Source organism: Megalopta genalis, chromosome 3, assembly GCF_051020955.1.
Source record: "Megalopta genalis isolate 19385.01 chromosome 3, iyMegGena1_principal, whole genome shotgun sequence".
Lineage (NCBI taxonomy): Eukaryota > Metazoa > Arthropoda > Insecta > Hymenoptera > Halictidae > Megalopta > Megalopta genalis.
The window spans coordinates 9,312,991-9,340,112 of NC_135015.1; the positions used below are offsets into that span (position 1 = coordinate 9,312,991).

General features: G+C 41.1%; 1 protein-coding gene across 8 annotated transcripts in view; it reads right to left on the minus strand.

Annotated features, from left to right (window-relative positions):
• The window catches only part of LOC143259073 (putative receptor-type tyrosine-protein phosphatase mosPTP-1), a 690,783-nt gene that overhangs the window by 422,828 nt on the left and 240,833 nt on the right, over nt 1-27,122 (minus strand). For all 8 annotated transcript variants that reach the window (XM_076519905.1, XM_076519899.1, XM_076519902.1 and 5 more), the window contains exon 2: nt 1,014-1,301. In XM_076519905.1, the coding sequence (XP_076376020.1) occupies nt 1,014-1,301 (288 nt within the window). The remainder of the gene's footprint in view (nt 1-1,013; nt 1,302-27,122) is intronic.

Below are 27,122 nucleotides of genomic sequence, written 5' to 3' on the forward strand. Positions count from 1 at the left end.
TTTTCAAAAGTGTCCGAATATTAACAGAAGTCACTGTATATCGCATTTCTTGAAACATTTCAATTATATGTTAATGTCTTAAGTGCGAAAATAAGTACGAATTTTTTCATAAGCGAAATGTAAAAACAATACAAAATATTTGTGCCCTCAAAAAGATGAAAACTTAATTACTGTGTGCTAGTTACTGAGCCGTTTCTAGTTACTGTGTGTCAATTTCTGCACACTGATCTAATTACTGTATGTTAATTTCTTTACATTAATCTAATTGCTGTGCCTCAATTATTGTGATTAGTTCTAGGTAAATAATTCTACAATAAAAATTATTTAGCATAACTGATTATATATGTTTCACTATATACGATATTATTCAAAAAAGGAAAGATAATCATATATAGCATATGGTTTGTCATGAGAGGGTTCAGTAATCAACACACACATAAAAAAAGTCATGGAAGCTTAATCTAGTAACAGTTTACAGTAATAGAAATAAGACGTAAATTTGTTTCATTTATTGAATTAATTTCGATAAAAAAATATTTCTAGAAAGTCGATTATATCATAGTTCTTCAGTACTTCTGTCGAGTTTTATAAAAAGAATAATATATCTTTTCTTGTTTTGTAAAGCATCAATTTTGTATCTTTTTTTGTCTTAATTTGAAACATGTTTCTTAAGTATTATAATAAGATCAAGGCAAAAACACATGAAACCATTACCAAAAATTTGAAAAATTGGTTTCCGCATTTTATAGATAGATTACATTCGATTACGAAAATTACAGATTAAATTTTATTTAAAAAATTCAGTATCTTTAATTTAATAATGATACTTTTAAATGTAAGTAAAATTATTATGAAGGCACATTAACTAGTGGGAGAACGATAATTGACACGCTTACCCTGATCAAAACCAGAGGACAGTTCCAATTTGTAAATAGCTGCCAAAATGTCGTTCACCGTACACCCTAGGTGCCACAATTCCGACTAAAAATATTATATAGCATCATAATTCCTACCTTGCACCAGAAGCTTGATGATTTCCGTTGGGTGACGATTGTTGACGAAACAGCCATAATCCCCGGTATCTTCCCCGCTGACAGGATGAAAGTGCAGCGCGTAATTGCTGGTCAATGAGACCTTGCTCTGTTGGTTCCACGCGGTAGTGGCGGTGTTGCTGTACTCGAGAATCTTCTTGTCGTTCGCCCGCCATTCGAGCATCGCTATCATCGAGTTCTCCGTCATTCCGGGACAGTTCAACGTGACGTTCTTGCCGGCCTCGACCACCATCTCCCTCACCGTGGAATCTGGAAACATAGTCCGGGTGAGAACCGCCGTTTTCCCGTCGTTCCATTCGTCACGTGACGACCGTTATCGCGGAAATAAAAAACGGACCGGGCTCTCAACGTGGACACGGGGATCCGCACGATCTGCCTGCGTCAGGACCATTCCGCTGGGGGGCTAGATAAAACGAGCTCGACGGTTTTCCGGTCGGTTCAACGATCCTCTTACGACCACCGTGTTACACCGTGTCGCCCCGGCTTCGCGGGATTCGCGGAATCGGCAGGATTATTGATTAACGCGGATCCTCGTAGCTCGTTGCGCGCACGTGATCGCGCGAAATACGATACGGCAATTTCCGCGATCGTCACGGCGCGTCGTGATGTCCGCTAGAGATTTTCTAGATTCCGATTCACAATTCGTCGGACGTTTTGTTGGAGGCACCGACTAACGGGGGACACTCGAAAGTGATTAGATGCAATGGGACGGATCAAACGACGATGACGCCAGTTTCTTGAGCTGGAGGGGTTTCAAGTGCTCCTGCCACTCGGAGTCTCGCATTACGGGGTAATTTTGAATGAAACTCTCGGGGGAAGGGTGCAACGAGGAGGTCGTTGAACTAACTGCATTGTCAAGGATGACTTTCTGGAACGACTCAGCCGGCTTGAGGTAAGCACGATGAATTGTGAACCCGATTTTGCGCTGGTTAACGCGGACGGAGATAATAGTTAACGAATGCTTCGAATTTTTGGTCACGCGAATTGAGATAGATCGAATCGAACGGAGACACCGGTGATAATTTTGCAACAGTCTTCTAACGTGAAATTTGCAATTTTAAGATATTTTTGTCTGTGAGAACATTATCAAAACCATTTCATACCTCCGACTGTAGTTTCAACAGTTCCATATAAGAATGAATTGCGTAACGATATACATAAATATGTTCTCGCATTAACCCCCCGAACCGGAAATTTCATTTGTTTCTTGTACGAAGTCAGTCGACAATTTATTTATTATGATTGTCTCATATTTAAAATTGCATGAAACAGAATCATTTCGGCCATTTTCAAATTGTGAAGGTATATTAATGAAACGTTAATATTATTCTGTTTAATTAATGAAACGTTAATATTATTATTATGTTATAATTAATAATGCACGCGAAAAAGCAGTTACAAGCTACTAAAATTGTGCAAATATACATATATTGCAAATCGATGCAACATTATCAACAATTTAAACATAAATAGGAATTCTTCTCTTTAATTCTCCTTTACGAAGATCTTGTGTAAATAAATAAAATTTGTACAGCAGTGTTAACAGTTTCCCAGTCGAATTAAGCCGATGAATTGGGGCTTCTTGTTTCCACGTTCCTGACGTCACGGATAGTTTCTTGCCGACCTTAGCACCTCGTTCCAGGTAAGCACACTCCTATGCATGAATTCACTTCTATTAACTGTTGCAACAACGACGACGCGACGGTCGATTATTTCTGTCCGTGGTTTCTCGGGTTCAGGGCTTGACATCATCGATAAGAAACCTATAATTACAGAAACTGGTGCGGCGGTTCTGATATTTCGCGAGTTGCTGAACACAGTTCTCACTAATCTGTAGGCAATACGATATTTTATCCAGCGGAACCACGCGCGATGTAATACGCATTGTTGTGTAAAACGACGTCCGCCTACGAACCGGGTAATGAAATTCTAACATCGCTGTCAGTGCATCGAACCATCGATGATTGATTCTTGTACAAGAGTTTCCAGGAAGCTTTCCTATTCGAGTTTAAATGAATTTGTCCTGCTACTACAGACAATAATGATCATATTTTATATGTCTAAAAAGCGTCGAAGAATTCCCTTTTCTCATTTAAGAAGCGTAAGTATTAAGAAGACTGCAAACTGTATTCGTTCGTAGGCGAACTATCTTGCACACACACAGTAAAAAGGTAAAAAGCTACAACTTATTGAAACCATAAATTAGGGAAATAAAATCCTATTTGGTTTCTTGATCTCGATACAAATAATCTTTATTTTACATAATCATCAACGGTGTACTTCTAATGAAGCGACCAATGATACGCTTTTAATCGCGCAGAGCATAATTTCATTGACAAAATACTAATTTTGTATCCGTGTAAGAAAAAGTGCTGTAAATATTATTTTTTCCGTTCGATGTATACTCATTTATACGACACTGTTAAATAATACATTTTGTTGCTTACGAAAATAAAATATAAAAAAATTTACAAAAGAACATTATTAGACCATAGATATATGTCTAAAATTCTGTGGACATTTGTTGACCCTCCATTAAGCATATTAGGTCTGTACATCTGTACATCAACCGAGTGCACTGAATTTTCTCCAACTGTCCCTCAGTTTGTAAACAGAAATGAACAATTTGGGAAGAGGAGATACGATTATTCGAGTCTCGCGGGTCGTTTTTATAGCTGTCAATTGACAACAATTAAACGAGCCACATTTTTTTGAAGAACGATTCGTCCCAGAGTGTCGGTGGGCTCAATTGAATCGTCCGACAGCGCAGCGGTTCCCCATGCAGAAAAAAAAGTGGTAACGGCGGTAACGAAGGAGAATCGCATTCACCAAGCGATGCGATTGGCTCGATCGCAGAGATTCGCGTTCTTCGAAACGAAAGGTCGTTATGGCGTGATTCACGAAGTGATTCTATCTACAATGAACATTCAATACACGCGTACGTATTCATACGTGCATAAAGCGCAAGTTCGCCAAATCCCTCTCTCTCTCTCTCTCTCTCTCTCTTTCTCTCTAGTCAGCTTTCGGTCTGGTCCACTTGTCCCCCTGCCACTCGACCACCATGCATCCGCCCAATTCTCTTTCCCAACGATGCGGACTGATTTTCGTTAGCGTGCGGCGTCGATCAGTGACCATCCACGCTTCTACGGTCTCGAACTTTGATCATCCTGCATTTTGCATCGATTCCGTAGTTCGGGCCACAAGTTACGATGGAAATTTCACCAGGACCTTACCATAATTTCATCGCTTGCATTATAACTTTGGCAAACCCATCAGCTTCCTAGTTCTGCTGATCATAAAACGAGCGGTATGTACGGCCATTCAGCTTGTTTCGAAAAACGACATCGGCGCTGCTTATTGAATAGGGAACGTTTCGGCACAACGAACCTGTAAGGTTCTGCCGAGAGAGACTGATGTGGCGGGAATCATCGATTTTCAAAGTGTCGCGTAGCATCAAACTAGTTTTGAACTTCGAGGATGGAGTGGCGCTGAAACTGCCAGTTTTTACCAACCTATGTCGGCTTTGCCTAAAGGTTCGCCATGTCGGTGTCTTCTTAGATCATTTTTCCATTACGGAAGGTTGAGTTACATGCTGTTTATGCACGCTAATCGATTTCTTGGGAGGCTTGCTGACTTTAGTAAAACCTGCTCGCTGCAACAACGGTTCTAAGGTTTATTCTTTTTATTATCTCCTTGTTACTGCTTACCGTTTATTATTGCAATTCTCTTTGCAAATTGGTTCGTATCAGGTCGATCGAAAAGTTCGCGCAGTTCTTAACAAATAAATAGGAAAGCTATTTTTTTATGTACAGAAATGCCTTTACTTAATTACGTATCGTCCGTTCTTACAAATGACCTTTTTCCATTTTACTGACTTTATGTATTTCTGTGGCGTTTTTGCCTTTTACGAAATAAATTAATACAATCTGTCGAAAATGTTCCTTCTCGTTTTCCATCTTTCAATTAACGCCAAACTTGCCAACTGAACCGGATGACCAATTGGTGATAATTTCAGGTAAAAACGTCACCTGTCAAACTGCTGTCCGCCTTGGACAAACAAACCGAAACCAGTTGCATTTTGGAACGCCGAACTTCAAGAACGCACGAAACTCTCTGGTCAACCTATCGCGAGAACTTTGTAGAAATGTTTTGTGAACAGTGCTCGCAAACAGGTTCTTTCCTAGCAAGAATGAACAGCAGGCCACAAGTTGAATCGGATGTATCATGACATCCCCCTAATCCGGAAACAATTTCGAGGACGCAAAAGAGGACAACGCGAAGCATCTTATTTCATAAGACACGCTTTAGCCGCAAAGCCGCGGCAGTTTGAACGGACGAGACAGGCATAAACAAGGAACAGCTTTTGCCGAAGGATCGCGTCGTCAAAAGTGGGTGGAGGAAAGTTTCTGTCAGGCTGACGTTCATCTAGTTCACGGTCCACGGAAGGCCATTTCGCGCGCAAGTTAACATAATGTAAAAAGTTTCGTAGCGGCAGTTGATAGCGTGAGAGCTAGCTAGCAGCTTGACACTCGGCTACGCGCGAGAAAACGTACTCGCGGTCCCCGATTATTCGACGAGGGCAACGGCAATCTGCACACGGTACACCGTCGCGGCAAAGAAACGCCGACGCTTTATGAACTACCCTGTAACCGAGCCGAACGTTAACACCGCTCGTTACTCTTTGAACTTGCACGGAAGTGCGCCGTAAAACGTTCGCACGCCCGTTTTCGCGCCACTGACGCTGCGTTATTAGGCTGCATCCTCTCGTCCCGGCTACCGAAGAATCTCGGCTTCACGAGCTCGTCATTTTCAGAGCGTCTATTTTTTTTCAAACATCGACCCGATCCATGTCTGCCGTACCTCGCGTTTACTGGGAAACGTATCTTTAGACTGGGTCAGTTCTATTACGGAATATTGGGTTGTAACGTAAATCCTTACCGCGTTTCCACTTTAAGAAAACCGAATGTTCAAAGACAGATGCAGCGATTCTTGATATTAGATTATTTGGAAACAAATTATGATCCTCCTTTAATCCGGTATTCCCGTATTTCTGTGTTCCGGATTTGTTTCATTGGATGTGATAAGATAAGACGTAAAATTGGATAAAATCTAAATTACAATTCCTGGCATACTTTAGATCGCACCGTTTTGTCAATTATTCGTGGCTTGGATATTTTGGTGTTTATTAAATGTACTCTTACCATTTCAGTTTGAAATTGCCTAGAAAAACTTTGTTCAGAATAATATTCTTTCGATAAATAGAAGATGAAAATAGATTATGTGTAATCGTCGTTTATTGTTTTCGTTTATATTTAGATATTTTGCGGTATATTAATTTTGTTAATTTCGGTGCAATTTGAAATTGCTGTAGAATATAATCGTTCTTAACACTGATAGAAAATCTTGGATATTAATGCCTCGTAATTCTGCAATACTGATTACCGGTGAGTTAAATAAATAATTTTGATTCGGGAAATTAACTTCATTTAAACTGCTCGACTGTTCTAAATGCCTTAAGAGAGTACTTATGGAGTGTTATCGAATAATTAAGTTTTCATGCTTTAAATATCTTGCAAGTCTTGAAATTGTAATTGAGGTCTCAATTAGCAGTACTGAAAAGCAAACAAGATTTTCAGAGCAATTAAATAATGAATGTAAAGATAAATGCATCTCGTAACTGTCACCTTAAAATATATTGAATTTCTTAATTTCACTGAATAAATTAACATGAAATTCTTTACTTTTTGATAACTGGCAGATAGTGTGACACTTGTTTTATTAGAATCACAGTGTTGGTAGCCTTATCCATTTTTGCCCGACCACTTTAATAAAACCTCTGAAAATTTCCATCGATCGTTTGGCCGGGTATCTTCACCGAATAATTACATTGCGTCCGCGGAGTCAAACGATAGTTCGTATAATCTCGAGGGCGGGAGAATAGGGGCGTTATGCAAATGCGGCCCGAAGAAGAAGCGTCAGACCTTTAACAAGGTCGTGGTTTAATTGAATAGGGGGAGCCGGTATTTTTAAGCCGCGGGATCGCGTCGGATTGAAATTTAACCTCGGCGGAAACTGGAAACAGTTGGGCTTGCGGGGTGTTCGCGAAAAACGAGCGCGAGTGGTCGGCGTAATTAAACGCAATTAAACCTGTCATTCCGAAGATACCGCGTGCTCGACGTAACTCCTCGTTTATGGGGCCGCGAGCATCATAGAGTCACGCGTGCGTCGCAGTATTTTTCATAAAACGAAGGAAAGAGGGATCACCCGGTTCCGCGGGGAGCCAACGAACTCTCTTCGCGCCGAAGTTTTGAGGCATTAGTTGCCGTTGCAACGTGGCGCGTCGTCGTCGGGTCACGGTGTTTACATCGACTTTTCCGGTGATGCAAATAAATGAAAAGAGAAGCGACGAGCGCGACACAAGAGCCTCGGGGAGGACTGCTCTCAGCCGGGCGAGCAGAAAACAGGGGAAAAAGGAACGAAAGAAACGGGAGAAAAGTGGCGACGGTTTTCCTTTTCTTTTGTCGTTACGACTAATCCGGTTTCGCTGTAATTGCATCTACAAGCTTGATTCTATAACGCTTCTCGTATCGAAGCTCGCGACTATTATACGCTCGATTTCACGGGGAAATTTCGCGATCCAGCAACATCGTCGGAACTTCGCCGCTCGCCCGGCTTTTTATTTTATTCCGCTCGGGGACGGTGGTTCGTGGAGAGACCGAGCGAACGCAAAGGAGCTGCTCGAAAACGAACTCCGCACAATTACCGATCGTCCTTCCGGGTCACTCTCGACCGAGACGAGGCCCTCGGCTCATCGAGAAATTGAATTTCGCCCGCTTTACCGCGGCGTTCGGTCGACCGGTTTCGCGGCCGTAAATTAATTTACGCAAATCTTCTGCGGGCATGAATTTTTCCAGCACTAATTTCCCCAGAAGCTAGCACGCTCCGCGGGATACGGTTGCGCGGGGGCCGCGGCAAGGCCGTTACCACGGTAATTACCTTCCTACCTTCGTTCTGCCTAGCCTTTTTGTCCCATAACCAAGTAACTATCTTAATTGCTTTCGCTTTTCCAGCTCTGGATACGCCGTCGACTATCCACGCCCCTCGCCACGCCTCGCTTTTAGATTTACTCCTATTTCTTTCAGCCCCAACCCGCCCAAACTTACCGATCCGAACGTCTGTTTTTTCCACGATCGTTGGATTGACTTTCAACGAATGTGCTTCGATTTCCTATTGGTATTCATCTGTCGTAGGCAGAGTCTACATAAAATACTAGTAATTTGATTGCAGGAAACGTAGACATGTTGACGAAATTACTGATTGGTGTGAAGAAGTGGCGAACGTTCTGCCACCACGAGTATGCTTAACTTTCAACGAAACTGTTCCGATCTCCTGTACATATTGATCCGCCGTGTGCAAAGTGTACTCAGAATACAGGTAACTTGGTACCAAAAACTGGCACGTCGAAATTGTCTATTACAATTAGATGTGCGGACAGAATGAATAATCGGCGCAAGAGTGTACAGCACGAGCATGTTCAACTCTCAACGAATGATCTCTTATCAATATTTACCTCAAATTGTACTCCGAAAAACGGATAATAAGGTAGCAAAAACGAGACACGCGTTAAAATTGTCAATTACAATTAATTACATAGAAGGTGCGAATGGTTTGCGCAAGATTGTTCGACACGAGCATGTTTAACTTTCAAGAAATGTGCTTGGATCTCCTATCCTATACCTGTCGTAGACAGATTGTACTCAAAATGCAGGTAATACGGCAGGCAGAAAACGTATCGTGGTTTGCTCTTTTCACGGGTCGTGGCTTCGTTTAGGTTCGCAGGTCCACGATTTTTTGTTCTCGTCACCTATGTCGTTTACGCTTCGTTTGCTTTCTTTGTTCTGCTCGCGGTGCTTGCCCCCACCCTTGTCCCCTTAAACCCCGTCCCCCGTCGGTTTTCCGCGTTTCAACGTGACGCTTTCTCCCCCGTTGTCTCTGGCAGCCGGCGATAATCCCGGATCGTTCGTGCGACGCGGCTGCGTGACAATCCTCCCGTGGGAATTTCGAACGAAACGACCCGTTCCGCCAATTTTCACGCTGTTAGCCGCCATTGCGCCGGCCCGGCTCCTCGTTATTCCGCTTAGAAAAATTCGTTGAATGGGACACCGAGCCGCGATAGAGTCTATACGATCGGTAATTGTCGGGGACACGAGCTGCACGCCGAGGAAAAGAATATTGTATCCGGAGACTGGCGGCACTAGGGGCGCGACCATGATATTGCTGCGTTGTTACGTCGAGGAACCCGTGCCGCGGCCTCTGATATTGTTCCACGGGATATAAAAATTACTGCAGCCGACGCGTAGCTCGTGGATGCTGATGGTTTAAGTGGTACTTCGTTAGAACCCAGAAGCAATAAATCAGAGACGTCCGCGTTACGTCCCAATGGATCCAAGCTGTCGTTTGCAGAAGTATTCGTTATTCTTCTTTAAACGTTTCTGATGATTAACCGATTCGAGATTACGTCGAATAATCTTGGAAGGTACTGAGCCAATGAATACACGCAGAAATTTTGACCAATTGCTGTGCCTTTTGCTTTGCTTTTGGGCATGACGAACTTTCTATTTATCGAACAAGACATATTAAATTTTGCAACGAAAAAATAAACAAAATAAAAGACTTATGCGATACATACAAAGTTGAATTTAAAAAATGCCGCAAGTCACGACTTCAGAAAATTTAAATTAATGCACCGATTGAACTATGGCATATCGGATTTATTACTAATACGAAGCATTAGTGATCAGAACTCTAAGCTACAACAAAAAAGAAGTGAGAACTTGTGACTTGCGGCGTTTTTCTCCATGCAGCCACAGAATTATTCTCCTTGAATAGTATTGATAAACGAAACAGTTCCATAAACAGTTCCAGTTGAGTCTGTTTTCCTTCCTCGAACAAGGAATATTTCGTAAGGTGGCCGATTCGAATGAACCCCCCGTTAGACGTTTTCAGAGGCAGCCTTGGTAAATTAAATTGAAATCTAGAGGAACTGTGCTCGCGAGAAAGCGAAAGAAACGCCGCAAGCAGGGTCTCCACATCTGTGTTTAGATCGTTCGTCCGACAGGTCTGACCGAGTCTAAAGCGATTTCGTGACTGCAACCGAGTATGCAGGGCTTGAGCGGCAGCTTCTAGAATGTCATTATTTCAGGGAAAGCGTTGTTACCCGGTGGCTCGAGTCTCCGGCCTTCTTCATGTTCAAGTGTTTACTGGAATCTCGCTCGGAGAACGAACCACGCGAGTAATCCGCATATCGCAGCGCGAACGCGAGGCCCCCTTTTCCGAAGGAACAATTTTTTAAAAAGTTCCTGCCTGGAATTCGTTAAAGTTGTCGCGAGCATGGTCTGTGATATTCAGGGAAGCATTCAACCCCTGTTTTCCTTTCCATTCTCGCGCTCCGCTTTTTCTCGTTATGCAGCCACGTCCGCGTCAGTGTGTATTCGTAGCGACGCGACCGCAAAATTGGACAGGCCCTTTTCCCTATCCTCTCATCCGCGTAGTCCTGTCATTTCTGCCCTCGAATCTGTTTGGTCTACCTACATATCTCTCGACATACGCCCAGTTTCGTACTTCGGCTTTGCTACCGCGAGTCGGCGGTAGCAGATGGTTGTAGCTAGCGATTGCATGATCTGCAGTCCCGCGATAGCTAGCCAGATAGTCGGGATCGCAAGTCCGCACGTTAACGTCAAAGTGGGAAAAGAAATGTATTTACATAGCGTACGTGTAACGTTTCCAATTCATGAAGCGTAGAGTTCAATCCACAGTTGGAGTTTAATTTAATTCCCGTGATCCCTTGGTCAAACCCAGCGTGAGCTAAATGTCATTCGCGTGGCGTTTAATGTGTTAACAGGTGTTTTGGCCGAGAATTGAGACATTGTCGACGTCATGATCGTGATCAGACCACGATTTTCTGCACGGGATACGAATAGCCATAACAGAATATACGAATATGCGTCAGTATTTTCGCAAGTATTACAAATGCAGAGAAATGTTTCTGACAAATGTTGCACGGGTTCGAAGATGCCACACAATTTTTCATTACATATTCTTATAGCTAACACGGAATGAAAAAATGTAAGGTTTCGAAAGACGCGTAAATGAAAAAATATCAAGAACATCCTTGTTTTTTCAAAGAAATCGTATGGTTTTATAAAATTGTTTAAGGATTCCTGGCAATGACTTAGTGAATAATACGTCATTATTAATGATCGACAAATACGAACGCCAATTTGCGATCCATTAGGAATGCCTTCCATTGTGCCGCAACAGCGTCAAAAGACAGAGTGACAGGTACATAAAAGTGCTGATGCAATTCTAACGTGTTTCATAGGCAGAGCAATGTCAATAGGGCAGCAATTGCTTCCTACAGCAAGGCACGTTATGATCTAGGGAACGATCTAAGGCCAATAAGAACAGGAATCGAAGATTCGTGACAGATGTTGGCTCGTAAGCGAATCGGCTCATCAATCACGGACTGATTCGTATCGGTAGTCACGAGGCCACGCGTCGTTCTCGGAAGGTGCACGAATTTGCGCGTGCGTGGGTGCACTGGGTCTCCTTAGATCTATGAGCGATTCCAGAATCGTCCGGGCCGGCAATACGTAAACTTCTCCCGGTTTAATTGGCCGCTCGGTCAGGCTGCCTCGTTAATTACCTCCCATTTAATTAGCGCTTACCCTCTTAGAGTGTAGCCAGGGCCACCCTCACGAGCGATGTAAATCACTGACTTTAGATGCTCCAGCGATTCGATACGTTCCTGGCTCTGCGTTTCTCGTGAGGAACGAACGGAGACAAGACTCGCCCGTTGACTCTATTAGCGTGTTGTTTTAGGGTTCGAGGATATATAGCGTTTTCTACAGCTGGAATTGGATTCGAAGCAGTTCTACTCTTTAAATAACCGAGGACTTCGTTGCGGAACTGCGACTGCTCTGATAAATCTACCGACGCTGCTGGTAAAGCACTCGGCAGACACCTATTGGCTGCTCAAATTCGGATCTATCCACTTTGCTCTCCTCGTCTCCTATGCTTACGCGAGAAAAAAATTTCCCAAGTACATAGTAGCCTTTATTTGCTACGTCGTATTAACACGTTGAGTGCCATGTCAGTCACATATGGTTGATATTATTTTTCAAAATTCATTTTCAGCGCGGTATATTCGTGCACAATAAATTTGACTGGGATGTTTAGAAGTCGAAAGAGTTAAAATACCACCCGCTATGATAAATTTCAACTTTCTAGTTTCCGTTTCATTAAGTAACGCTAAATGTACCATCAAATGACCGATTTACAATTTCCTATTTTAGGATTATTGGTACTACGAAGATGCTTTTATGGAAAATAATTGACTAAATTGTTTTATTCAAGCGTACATTGTGATAAAAATTACACCGAGTCTAAATAAATGCAATCTTATAACGTGTGTAAGATGAGACAAGCCAGTCTCTTTTAGTGCTCGGTACGTTTAGTGTTAAATCACTTTGATTTTGTGGGAACTTGCGGGATTGATTTGTGGCACTTGACGAATTTATAATAATTTCAAAGAGCTAGAGGCTCGAAGATGCCTAGCCAGTTCTTGGATTGCAGCCGAGAATCTCATTCTGCACACAGGTAAATTAAGCTATAGAATAAACTTCTCAACTCATTGTACAACTGTTGTTGTTTCGTTAGTATTAATGTACTCTAAAGAGTAGAACTACTATTCTTGCTTTAACACGAGTTGAATTGCTATTAATTTGATCGAAAGTAAGAAAATATCATCGGCTATCGAGGACAGTTTTTCCAAAGTCTGTCGAATGTGTCTTTGATCGGATGATTATCTGTTTCGTAGGTGTTTTGAAAAACGGATCCAGAATCGTGAGATACTGTTCGTGAGATACCGATGGCGAACGCTTCCGCTAATGGATCATTCGGCCAAGACAAAACAAATGGAACCACCCCTCTTCGTTTCGTACAAATGGAGGTCCGCCCCGATGGCTTCGTGTTTAACCGTCTCTTAGATTTGTCTTGGGAGCCGGTCACGCGGCTTTCAGCGAGCAATTTTACGCGGAACTATTATCTCGACTTAGGAAATTGCGGCATGTATCACGCTCGCAAAATGGCTACGGGTGCTGCTCGTTGTCGTTTTTCTTCATTTTTGTCAGAAAAATGCTTCATTCGCCGATTGCTCTGTCCGTCTATTTATCTTCCGGTATTATCAAACATTTATAACACACAAACAATTCTATTCGAGTGAAAAGCCATGGAGTTTCGTGTTCCAAACTTTCCAACTAATTAGTCGGTCAAGTTATACAATAATACTCGAACAATTCAGTTTTATGTCACTTCTAATCTTCATCATAGCTTATTTTACAAGAGATCGTAAAATACGGAGAAGTTCTTCAAAAATAACATAATAGTGTCAACTCAATGCTTCAAATTCCATTTAACGAATGTTTTAGATTATACAAATCCAAGAGTGCTGTAAATGCAAGGGTATATCTGTGATTGCAAGAAAGAACGACTAGTCTTACATGTTTTTCACCTTTGAGATAAAGTTCGCTTAATGTTCTTGTAATTAGTAGTGTTTTTAATTGCCTTCGTCTTTTCAGCCTACTGAATTTGTTTTAATGACCCTTTCCTGATATATTTGTAGATTATACATTCTACGGCTCAATTAATGCATAACTTGAAATTGTATTCAATTCTCGCACTCTATGTTTCGCTTTATAGTCGCAGATATACATGCGTGTATGAATCGAATGCGAACGGTTATAATAATTACGGTTTGCGTGTCTCGTCGAATGTACAGACTTATGGAAGAGGTCAAACCTATTTGTAATAATTATTAATCGAGGCGTTTCGGGGTCGCTCAATCTCGCGTAAACAAGCTTGACCAACAAACGTGATCGTTTTGTGGTAAAGAAGCAAAGTGTTGACTCAACGCGGTTCGTCAAAGCAGATCCTATTGTTCGATTACGTCAAAACGAATCATCAAGGTAGGCTCGTTACACAGTGCGGCTGATGGCTGATTGCGAATCTAACGGGTCACAATTCGACGGTAATACAATTTTGATTGTTACCTTACTTCTACTCTTCTGTGAGTAATTGTACATACTCGACGTTCATTACGTTATTAAATTAATACAACTCCTATTATCACTGCTGAAATTAAATTGCTGATTTCTCTCTCCTTATTTTGCGTTTATATAAAAATAATAATTTTTATTATTAATAATAATTTGAAAATTTTATTACTACAAATGTTTTAATACAAATCTTGGAACCCAACGTAAATAACAGTGCGAACAGCAAGCGGCAAAGACGTTAGACAAATTGCAGTTCCATTTCTTATCCATGTGCTAGTTAATTTTCCGTCCAACCGTTCACCTCAGATACCGTGACCGTTGACAAAAATGTGCTGGTTTTTGGACTTTTAGATTCGCCATCAGTCGTATTGTACTTCGTTTATGGGGATCCAGGTCCTCTCCTATGACAGCCTCGGCTAGCCGACGATTGCACGAATTCTGCTGGTGGCCGCCTGAAAAACGATACACAAACGGGACACGCGTGTTTTTCTCGGTTCTCCTTTTTTTCTGCTCTACTTCGTTGACACGCGCCCACTCTAATGGATTTATACGACACTTTCGCATCGAACGTATCGGTCGTACACCGTGTAGCAATATTTTTTCGTACGGTTTTTTTTGTCCGTTGATAACTGGAAAAACGACTTGCGCTGAAAATGCCAAGCGGGAATGAAAAATTCTCATGGCGAAATGATTTGTGGTGAAGCGGAGCTGATTTAATGCGTGCACGCTGCTCTCGAATTAGCTTCTCTGGTGTATTAGCCGCGCATATAACTTGTCTCCGCGTGGCAAGGGCACAATGATTTGAATTAACGTTGTGCCCGATTGTTTTCGATCCAGTTGCGCGGCGGCTATACTTTTACCTGCAAACGATGATTATCGGTTTTCGAAACGAAGTGCCATCGACATTCGTAACTACCGACTTCTCGATGATTCGTTAACACCCACGAAATGGATTTTCGTTTATATCTCACTAACCGGCTATGTCCGTCACCGTGTCATCTACATTTCTCCAATCGCAGTAACAAATTTCTTTTCGAATCTAATTAAAAATTTGCGTGGTCGCGACCAGAATAGTAGTCGCTGTGAGAATCCCTCAGCGAGAGATTCCCATTGTTCCATTGTTTCGCTTTGCCAATACCGTGGATCACAGCTAATCATCTTATCGGTGACTGTCGCATGTGATGTGTGTTCGACTCGAGAGTGTCAAACGGCGGCCATAAAATATTCTGACCGACAGCGGTCACGAATTATCTGTTTCGGCTTTGCGAGGCTGTAAGAGTCCTCAAAGGCAGGGATTCACGTGCGCGCCATAAAGCCGTTTGACTCGAGTAGATCGTATGCTAATCGGGTCAGAGGCAGACGAAACATTTTGGGTTAATGAAGACGACGGGCGCCGTGGTCGAAATGATTCACATAGATTCGATGCGGGCGGATTCTGATACGCATCGAGGATTAAGCACAGCGAGCCGATGACACGAATGCGTCGTGCATTTTTCACCCGGCCGTCAAATAACAATGAAAGCGGAGGTCTCGATGCGTTCGTAAGTAGAAGAACGTGTAATTTGGTTGAATCGACGAAGGTATTGAAAACTAATTGGCTCTTCGAACAATGTTCTCCGATTGTCGGATCCTGTATCCTATACAATGCTACCGTACAAAGGACGCCGCGCGGCTCCGCTGCCGACACGAACACGATCACAAGCTTTCTATCATTAGATTTTCAAAGATAGATTCGAAATTATGTAAATTCTATACGTGAAATGTGAGCAGCACATCACGAAAATTCTACATGACTATACGTTATAAATGTATAAACCCCTGAGCTGCGTGTTTATTAAAGTGATCGTTATTTAATTCCCGGAATGATGTTATCGTAAACGAGATGTTTTACTAAGTTTGTACACCCATGTATGCTATTCCGGAATTTCTTAAATAGTTATAACTTTGCTTTTAAAGTGCAATATAAAATTGAGTGAAAAATACGTCAAACGATCAGTGAATGAACACTGCATCGAGCCGATAAGTTTTTATAAACATTTACAAGGCTTCCGTAGCTGCATAGTAAAACTATTGAATGAATTTTAATGTAATAAAGTAATAATAAACGTTCCTTTCCGATATAATAGGGGAAATGTTCATTCATTCAGAGTGTTCATTCATTGGGCAGATCACGTTATATTGATTATGATTGAAATACCGGCATCGTGTTCGTTGAAATACGAATGAATGGTATCGTTTACCTTTGATATGGAAATTAATTACGAAGTATGAACCAGTTTGAATATCATTGACGAGTTATGAGATTACTTCATTAGAGTAATACAAGGCATTGATATAAAATGCGATAAATGAGAATATAATAACTTATTGCAAGATTGATGTATCAATGTAAATTAATGAGGATGTGTTTGAAAATTAAGGAAATTGTCAGTTACAATTTTAGAAAACTATTCCAAATATTTTCTTGATTAATAGACGAATGCGAAAAGAAAACAATGCGATGAATAGGACAAAGGATCATTGACTTTTTTTTTTGTTAAATTGGTAATTTGCGCGGCCGAGTTTGCTATAGAAATTCGGAAGTTAAGAAACTTCGTCTCAGCGGTGGAAGCTTTTAAGAACGTGCCTGACGTTCACCGGCATATTTCTACTTACCGCCTACTTTTCAGTACGTTCTACAATAGCTCAGTTTCTACATGCATATACTTTACATCTGACATAAATCAGGAAAGTTTCCGGTGTCCCATTTACAACCTCCAGCTTCTGGGATCGCGAATCAGGTTTCTTCCCTCGATTGGATGTAAGACGAATCCGGATCGACGGAAAGAACAGTCGTCTCTCGGTCGAATTAGAAATATCTTCTCATGGATCATTGTCCAACACACTTAGACATTGTCAGAAATGTCGCAGACAAATATGCATCAATTTCTGACAAAATCCGTTTCAAAGGACGAGCTCTGTAGATATATAAAGTGATATAGAATATAAATTAATACTATAAAACGATGTATGTCGGAAATTTCTATTTTAGATATACGTTTATTCAATAACATCTAGTCGTATTAAATTGAGTGATTTAATTATTCAAGTCATACGAGTAATTCAAAGTTTAACCGGCAGATATTTTGATATGTGATACGTATGTTAAATACGTATAATATAAATGTTAAATATATATATATATATATATATATATATATATATATATATATATATATTTTATAATTTTTTTATATATCATATATATATATTCGAGAATATATTTTACCAATAACGTATTTAACATTTCATCAATAATAACTAAAAAGTCCATGTATCCGCTCTTAATACTTCTTTTACTATTTTCGGCATTCCAATAAAATTAGTAAAACAATTAATACATTACATTAGTATCACATATCAAAATATCTGTCGGATAAACTTTATTATATATATATATATAATAAAAGGTTAAACTTTATTATAATATAAACTTATTATATATATATTATATTTATTATTATTATAAAAAAAAAATATATATATATTTTATAATTTTTTTTTAGGTAACTATCTTACTTAAGGAAGGCAAAGGTGTACACAGATACAAGTAACGACGTCAAATACGTCAAGCAAGAAGGCAAATAAGTGATTGGCCACTCTGTGACCCACCGCTGCCATTACATATCTGCCCTCAGAGCCCCGAAAGCGAGCAGTTATCGAGCGGCTATTGTAATATGGACACGGTGTCAGGATCGATTCCGAAAATTCCGTTGTCGCAATATGCTCTTAACAAGAGTATTCCGAGAACGCTTGCAGCGTTCAATTAGGCGATCGAACCTACGTCGGAACACCACGAAAATTCGCCCCAGTTGCACGGTGTCGGTAATGTAATTTCGCAGCTGCGAAAACCGTCGCCTGATACCGGGGCGTCAAACTACCCGCGAGGATACTTTCGTTACCCGATTGTTCCTAAACGATGATAGCAGATGAGGCTATATTCTGAAGTCAGACTGGTTTAAAGGGAGCTGCTATTGACTATACTTTGGCGATACGATGGCAGTCGGATCGATGATCATTGCTATCACACTGCTGCATTCAGAGAATGTAAATTGAATACAATACAATACAATAAATTTTCAATTAACCCACCTATTGCGGTCACCGGGTCATTTTGACCCAGTTCATTCAAATCAATCTAATTAGTCAATTTTCGGCAATTCAATTAAATAAATGGCTATTATAGCAAGAACAACAGAAAGAAAAAATTGACGAATAAAGCTGATAATAGTCGTCAATTGTGAAACTGGTTTATTGATTAACACACGATATTTATTATACAAAAAAATATTCTTTCATAAAAGAAATCTTAAGCATTATTATGCTGCAATTTGGAATGATTTTTGAATTAAACGACTTCTAAAATAATTGACGATGTGCTTGTGGTGACAATAATTGATGCGTCTACCTTAAAGTACTAAAGTACTAGCTCGCTGTGCTCTCTCGGATCGGGAGACGTAATTTCGACGACGCGGCATAGTACGTGAAACTTTCTGAATAAACACGCTCGGATTCGGAATTATTAACTATAAATCGTGATGAGATTGCTGGATACGGAACAAGGGACGAATCTGGTTACGGGTTGGAAACAGGAGACGCGATACGCGACCGCTTTATGGGGATGCAAGGACTCGCGAGAGAGGAATCGCCCCGGGGCTCGAAACGGGGGACGAAACATCGGGAGGGCTCAGAGCATGGTTGAGAATCAAAGCTCATGCGAGCACGGGGTTGTATGCAGAGCGATAACGTTGTTACACGAGTGATCGAGGCTGAACGGCGCCGAGTATTCGTAAACTTCTTACCGATCACGGCTTTTTTTTCCCTCGTCCAATGACTGTGTTTAATGTAATTACGCGGCTTAATGTGATGGATCGTGCACTACGGCGCGGCGATCGATAAACGGCCCGATCACGCACGCCGAGGATATTACGTGTCGAGGTGAGGAGCTGACGAGCTTAATAGTCGCGACATGAATTTTCCGCGCCGTCGACGGACTCGGCTACCGATGGGGCGATCCCCTCGTTCGGCCGCGTGTTACAGAATTCCATAGAATTTTCGGGGAACTTCAAGTGTCGATTAATGTACTATCATTTTCCTCATTTGTCGCTATTAATTTGTGAGGCCCGCTTTGCTGGTTAGATAATACGCGACGTCGCCTGGAATTTTAGTATTGGCCGTTTCGAATGCGGCCGATGATGGAGTGCAATGACCGATTTTCTATTTCCTTTCGTTAACGATGTATCGATTCACGATTAATCTTCGCGAAATGCGGATCTTTGTTCATTTGTGTCGTGTGAAATGTGGGGAATTGTTTGTGTTCGCCGAAATTAACACCATTTGTCGCGTCTTTGAAGGAATTTGCTAGTTTATTGAAGGAAAAGAATGCGGAAATAATGGAAAACATAAACCAAGCAGTACGTGTAATAAAATTTATTATAGGTCATTATTACTCCGAAAATGTGAATCTTTACTCGGTAGACATTGATTAAACCTCTTTTTTCTTAATATCCGAGTCACAGTTCATTTTTACTGTCGAATGATCAACGATTGTGTAACTTTTACAAGCGTCATAATAATTGAATCATGTCATTCTGAATACACTTGCAAATAAGTTACGAAAAAATAGATGGAAAACTGTTACAAATTGTTTCGGCTATAGAGCAACGAATGTAACGCTTAATTCTTTTCACGTTTTTGCGGACACAATGGTTCAGTAATCGTTATTGCTGATATTGAGTTCCACTCTGCACATACGGAATGGCATTGTACTGTTTTAAGCGGTTTTAAAATGATTGTCGCCACAGCCTGTTTAATCTTATTGTTCCCATAATTGTTAGAATATTTAAATGAAATTGTTTCGAAAGCGTTCACAAAAATGGGGCTACCGCTTCCATCTAGTGTTTTAGTAACAAATTCAAACAATCGACTGTTCCTAATAGATCCAATAAGAAAGATGCATCTGAAAGAAGTAAAAAATATTAATCTGCAAAGATTCGAACTGAGTTAACGATGCCAGTCAGAAGGCTGTCAACAGCGCCGGCATTTCGTGGGTTAAGCAACATATTCTGGTTATACGGAAATGTTTCTATATGCGTGGTTGGAGGGGCATATGCGTGCAGGAAATTGTTGGTCACGAATCCTGTAGAGAATTTGCGAAGCTATTAAGACTACTTAATCAAGCGTCGCGAGGGGATCTAATGAAAGGAAATGCGCCCGCTGAGACCGGGCCGGATATAATTTACAAATTTATCGAATACCATTAATTCGCGGGGCTGGCAACGCGTTCTGAAGTCAAATTTCCGTGTTTCGTCGACTGGCTGGTTGGCTGGCTGGCTGCGCCGGCTTATCGATGGAAAATTATCCGCGGAATTGTAGCGGGAGCTCCGAGTTCCCACCGTGAATATCGCTTACGGAGCAATTACACCGTCGAAACAGCATAGACTGCGAACCGGTTACCACGATGATCGATTTTTTGAAAACACGATTCCCGCGACGCGCGCCCCCCGCAGCGCATCGAATTAATGCTTCATCTAGCCACCGAGAGCCGGTGCGGCGCGGCGCGGATCGGACGACGCGACGGGGGAAATAATTCAAGAAGCGCGGTCGCATCGCGCTAAAATGTTATTTGCAATCCTATTACTGTTCACGCCTGATTCAGTTACCGCGATTTATCGAATTGTCAAATTTATGCGATTTTAGTGAATTCATTGCGATTTATGCGCGCCGCGGCCGCAGCCGTTATTGCGACATCTGTAAAACCGATTAAAAACGCCGATGCATAGAGATCCCCCTATTAATGAGTTCGATGACCGATGATTCCTGTCGAATTAACGCTGGGTCGCTGCGAGCCAATGCAGGTGGACGCGAGTTCCAACGAAATTCAATTCGTTGTCCTTTTATTGGTTTTACTCTCGCGTTGCGGCGAAAAGCGATCCCGTCAATTTTCTTCCAACTGGCGTCGCACGTTATGTATTAAATGATGTAGAGACGACACCCGGAATTTGTAAAAAAATTTATTTTGTCGCTTTCAAAATGTAACTTTTTTAAAATTGGTCCAAATCACTTTTAATTTTTTTGGAGATGTTCGACCGATTAGTTTTCCACAGAATTAGTATACAATAAGATTTTTAGATTCTAATTGATTGAGATGATATAATAATTAAATGATGACGTTTTTTCAACAGTTTTATCGGAGCCAATAACGGGAATTTAAGAAATCTGCTCTAGTCGATCTAACATCTCGAAAAAATTCAAGTCACTTTGACGAATTTAAAAAAGAATTGTTCTCTTTCGAAAGGAGTTCACATACTTTTCGATGCGAGTGTAGATCCTATCTAAGGCAATAAACATACGCCAACGCTTCTCCCAGTCTCCAGAACATTTTTCAAACGTTGAAGAAGATATAGCCTTCATCTCCTTCCACGAATTCTCTTTTATGGCTTCAATCGACTCAAAACTCCTTCCTTGAAGTGGAAATTTCAGAATAGGAAATAGAAGAAAGTCACACACGAGGCTATATCTGGCGAATACGGTGCTTGATTGATAACGTTTGTCGAATTTCTAGTCAATAAATCATTGTTTAACGCTAAACCCATGGAACACTAAAAGTGTCTGACGTTTGTTGTTCCACGTAAATGGCAAGATCGAATGTATCGATGTCGCCATTCTCGTTACAATGTATGCACGAACCTTGCGTTGTTGCGAAGAACAATAAACTTTCGAAAATTGATATTTTTTTCATAACATCGTCGCGTAAATCAAATTTAATCACACGATTCACAAGATCTAAAACCGTACACAGTGACAAAACACTGCGACAAAATTCCACTCTGCTGTTTCGGTGTTAAATACCGTGAAAATGGCTTTGACTTTATGAGCTTTTTTGGAGGCAGTGAACGTGTCAAAAGGCGAAACCGCAATCACGAGCAGCGCAATAAAACCAAGGAAAAAACCACGCGTGTCCGAGCAGCCCGCGCAAACGCTCTCATCCGGAAACTTTAGAAGTTCCGCGAGACCGGGCGAAGACGGCGCCCGTTCTACAGCAATGTAATTAAAACAGACAATAAGGCAGGCCTGAATGGCCAAGTTTTAAGAGCGCTTTCTTTGCCGGTGGTTCCTCGAAGCGGCGAACCACGCGCATTTATCACCGACAGACGCTCCTTCCAGCGTCCGACGAAGCTCTCCATCCGACCGAGAAACCTGGAGCACGGCTGCACCGTGTTTCCTGAACAAAAGGGATACCGGTCCGCCATTGCAGGGCCTCGAGTACTTTAACGTTTACTTCGAGCTACCCGGCAAGGACGAATCCTAATTCGGTTGGCTCGAATTAATCAAATTATCACCATGTCTACCCCTCTGCCTGTGTCTGTGTCTGTCCTCCGAACCGAGTCCTTTCGCAAGCAAAGCGATCCCCCATCGAACACTTTGTCTCGGCATAACCCTACGACGTTCGACGGGAAGAGACCAAGTGGCTCAGCCAGTTAAGGAGTCCCCAGGTAAACACGAATAATCCAATTTCTGCGCTGAGCGCGGCAAGGTCAACAGAATTTCAGGTACGTCATTGTGGCTTTCCAATTCCGTTCACCTTAAGGTATACAAACGGACCGACGCGGCGACCCGGTACACCGCCGCCACTTAATCATGCCAACCCCTTTTCTTGTCCTGATCACGTGCTCCCAATTAATCCGGACCCGCGGCGCATTCGCGTTATCCAATCGCTATTCACCGACTAACAATCCATCGCGTTGATGAAAACTAACAATCGCGTTTTTATGGGTCGATTGGCTGTGTAGGGCGCTGCTACGCGTCGTGGAGTTGCGTATTGTCAAAGAGTTCCTGATCTATGAAACCTCGATTCGAACAGAACGATTGTAGATCCTCGTGAAGAGATAAGAAAATATGTTGATCGAACGATGGAGTGACATTTCGTTTCTAACATACCAAGAAAACCAATTTATTAGGTTAGATTATGGCTTCGTTGTTTCGTGACGTCGATTTCACGATGTCGAAGAAGTGGGATCCAAAATAGGATATAAAATCATAAAAATTTGCCTCGGATACATGAAAAGAGCTTAAAATTCGTATGGACGCTTGCGTCGTAGGGGAAACTGAAAAATATTCGTTATTGGATCGTATCCAGTCTAACACAGTGTGAGGGTGTACTAAAATATTATTCCGTTATCGATCTCTGCGTTCAGGTTAATTTCCCCGTTTACTGGTTCATATAAAATAACTGCCACTAAAATGGCGCGTGAAGTATTCATTCAGTGAGAAAATAACGGCCGAATGTTTCATATAAAGTATAACCGAAATCATAGCACCATCCGAGAAAACCCCTTTTTCTGTTTTGAAGACGCTGTTTCCGAGATAATTGGACGCATTGCATCCGAATTGGCCAATGTGTCTGTTTATTGACAATCAACACCATTACTTTCATTTCACATCTTAAATGATTAGTCTGATGGGCAGTGAATGTTGTATTTATTATAAGAAGATATCGTATTGTTGATCGTCATCGTAATTAGAACAATATTTTATGGAAATATTCAAAACTAACATCTAGAAACTAAATATTTTGGGTTCTTAACATTCGAACAGTGAACTCTTCTGAACAGAAATATAACTGAGTATGCCTAGGACCACTTATAATTTCATTCATTGTATTTTCGTGAACGTCAATGAGACCTCTGAAAATTTAAATGAAGCGTCGGAAACTCGCCTCGAGCCCGTTCGAGTAATAATTTTCGCATGCCACAGTAAAAACTGCAATCTCGATAAATGCATTCTTCAATGAGAATCGAAAGAGAAAGGCGTCGAAACATAAATATACTACTCTTTTTACACGAGAATAGTATCCGTCAAGAGGTGTTGCGAACTGGAACACTGAAACTCAGAATCTGTGCTAGATATCAAGAACTCCGATCCGATTAGCTATTATTAGGTCGCAATTAACGCGACGATGCAGGCCTCGGGCCTCGAAAATCTTGATACAGACTATTCCGTTAATGCCGTAGAATCCCGCGATGGCGCGTATCTACATGCACAGCTCCCCCAAATGCTTATTAACACGCAAATTGTTTTTTCACGAAATTCTATGATGTAGGTTGCACGCCTCCGACGCTCTCTATTATTTGATTGTACGTCGTACAATTACGTCGTACGTTATGAAAACTCATTCAGCAAGTTCTGAATACCGCACATATTATTCGAACAAAAGCATTCAAACCAACACATTGATGTCGACTGTTATTGACTTTCAATGTTTCTTCCCAACCGATCGATTTTGTTGACCCGTTAGCGAACATAATCGCGTATGCATGGTTCAACTGAAAACACTTCCATTCACGGTTATCGAGCTTTCGACCGCAACGAACGTGTGTATTGTTATGCATTAAGTTCTACTATGTATTTAATTTCACACACGGAAACCAACATATCGATAGTACTAGTGATAGATGTGTGTATAATATTTTTACGCCGTTTACTCTCATTTACGATGTAGCAAAGCTATGCAATCTTACAATATTATATATTATAGTTATTATACGTTTATGTATATATTCATGCAAATTAATATAATATGCAGAATTATTTAAAATCCAGAAAATGCCAGAATTATTTATTGTACCATTATATAGTGTACAAATCAGTGAAAATGAAATCTACCATTGTAACTAGTTACAGACGTAACTATTATCCAAACATTGATATGTGCTATGTCTCTGTTTAGCCCATGTTCCACTATTGTCTATGTCACTATTCCTAAAATTGTAAAAGCCATTTTCATTTCGATCTTCTTATCTCCTGTGTTTAGTTGTTAACAACGTTACCGCCTCATTCAATCAGCAATCAGTAGAATTTGCAAATACGTATAAACATTGCCCGAACAAAAATTTCAGCATGTCGTGTTCGTATCTGCAGTTTAACGGAACTGATACTCGATCGTGCTGCGATAAAGAGTTAAACAATTCAACGACGACCGGCCACAAGTTAGCTAATCCCTCCTCGCAGTACAAACATCCATGAATCCGATCCAGCAAGCTCCGCTATCGCAGCCTGGCGAACTTTCCGTCAACGCTCGCATTTTATAGGTAAATCCGTCGCAAGTCGTAAGTTGAACGATGGACCGCCTAATGCTGTGTCGTAGGCGGGCGCCCGAACGCGAACCGTATATCGCTTTTAAATCCGTTAATGCCAGTTTGGAAAGGCAATTTGCATAGGTACCGCTGTAACGTATACGAACGCCGGCTCCGAACTATCATTGCTGCAAGTTGGATCCGTATCCTGTTAATCCTTCGGACTTTGCTGGTGACACTTTCGCCGTCACGGCTGCCGCCGCGACGCGCCTCGCCGCACAACGCTCATATTTTTCTAACAGCGAGAAGAACCGCATTTAAATGAACTTCGAGCAAGCCGAGAGCGCTCTCGCCGTCTTCCTTCATCCACTTCATGCGGTAGAATACTCGATATCAGCCCGTCATAGGAATCTCTTTGCCAGGCTCGCACGCGTGTCGTCGTGCTCGTTCCATTCCACCTTATTTCCCTCAATATCGCGCAACTGTCTCGTATTTCCTTTCTAGGCGTCCCCTTTTCCTCCACCGCGGTTGGAGGGTATCCGGGTATCATCGCATCCCATATTCGACTTCGTTCCTGACGATTTTGTCACACCTACCGCGCCGTTCCTCTTCCTGCATTCCAAAGCTGTGCGGGTTGTATAATGGAACCGTATAATTCATTCTACGGAGATATGTTGGAAACCCCAGAAGTCTTTCTATGGAAATTAAAAAAAAGAAACCGCAGTGATGTAAATTAGAACGCGAAGAACTTTCGTTTCTTAACCATTTGCATTCGAACTTTTTTATTTTTAAATTGACGAACTTGTATAGAAAAATAAAAAAACAATTTTTATGAAGAATGGTAAAACAGAAAATAGATTTCTTAATTCGAGCTAACGTTAAGGTAAACAATGCCGAAAGATCTAAACAAAATTCAGGTTCGTTATTCTTATTGAGCAACTTGGATATTAGCCGCTTTTAATGATGGGTAGGTTCGGGGTTAATTCTAAATTCAAAATTAGTTTTTCAGACCTACAGTATCTTCATTTTATTAGTACATTTTTTTCATATGAAATTGAGTCTTGCGACTCGTGCTAAATATAAAGCAATTTGATAATCTAAATATTATTCTGAAACATGCATTAACCATTTTTACTGGTTCCTCATGGTATTATATATAATCTGTCCGGGTTTGCCCATAGCTTGAAGTCTGACTTGACCGCTTAACACTTAATGCCGTTTGCCGTTTGTTTAAAACAAAAAACACGGTAAAAAATACTATTAATAATAATAGTAATAATAATAATGATGACGATAACAACAAAATTATATTTGAAAATATTTTTATGCATGAGGACTCAATCATGGGGCTTCGCGTGAACGCCCAACCGCCGGTACTGCTAGAGTTAATTTATAGATATTTCGCATGCAATTTTGAGAAGTATAGGTACACTCTGCTTACAACAGGTAATTTGAGATCCTAACCAACTACATAGTACACATTATGTAAGGTGATCTTCGTAAGGTTATATATCTAATTATTAGTCTCGCGCAACATGATCAGACATTGCCCAATGAACTATTAAACGTATCTTAATTCTAAAATTCAAATGGTGTATATTTAACATGATTTAAATATCACTTTTCTGACAGATCATTGTCCAAAGAAGCAAATCAGATGATTTGCGAACAGCGAAACTCTGAAGTTTACGCTTACTCTTTATAACTTTCCTATCGTCTCCAGGGTAAATAATTATGCATTTTACCAAATTTCGGACTCCTCTGGACATAAGCCGTACAAAACTTTCAACCGTGGTTCTTTGTGAACAATGTAGAGAAATTACTATGTAAGAATAGAATAA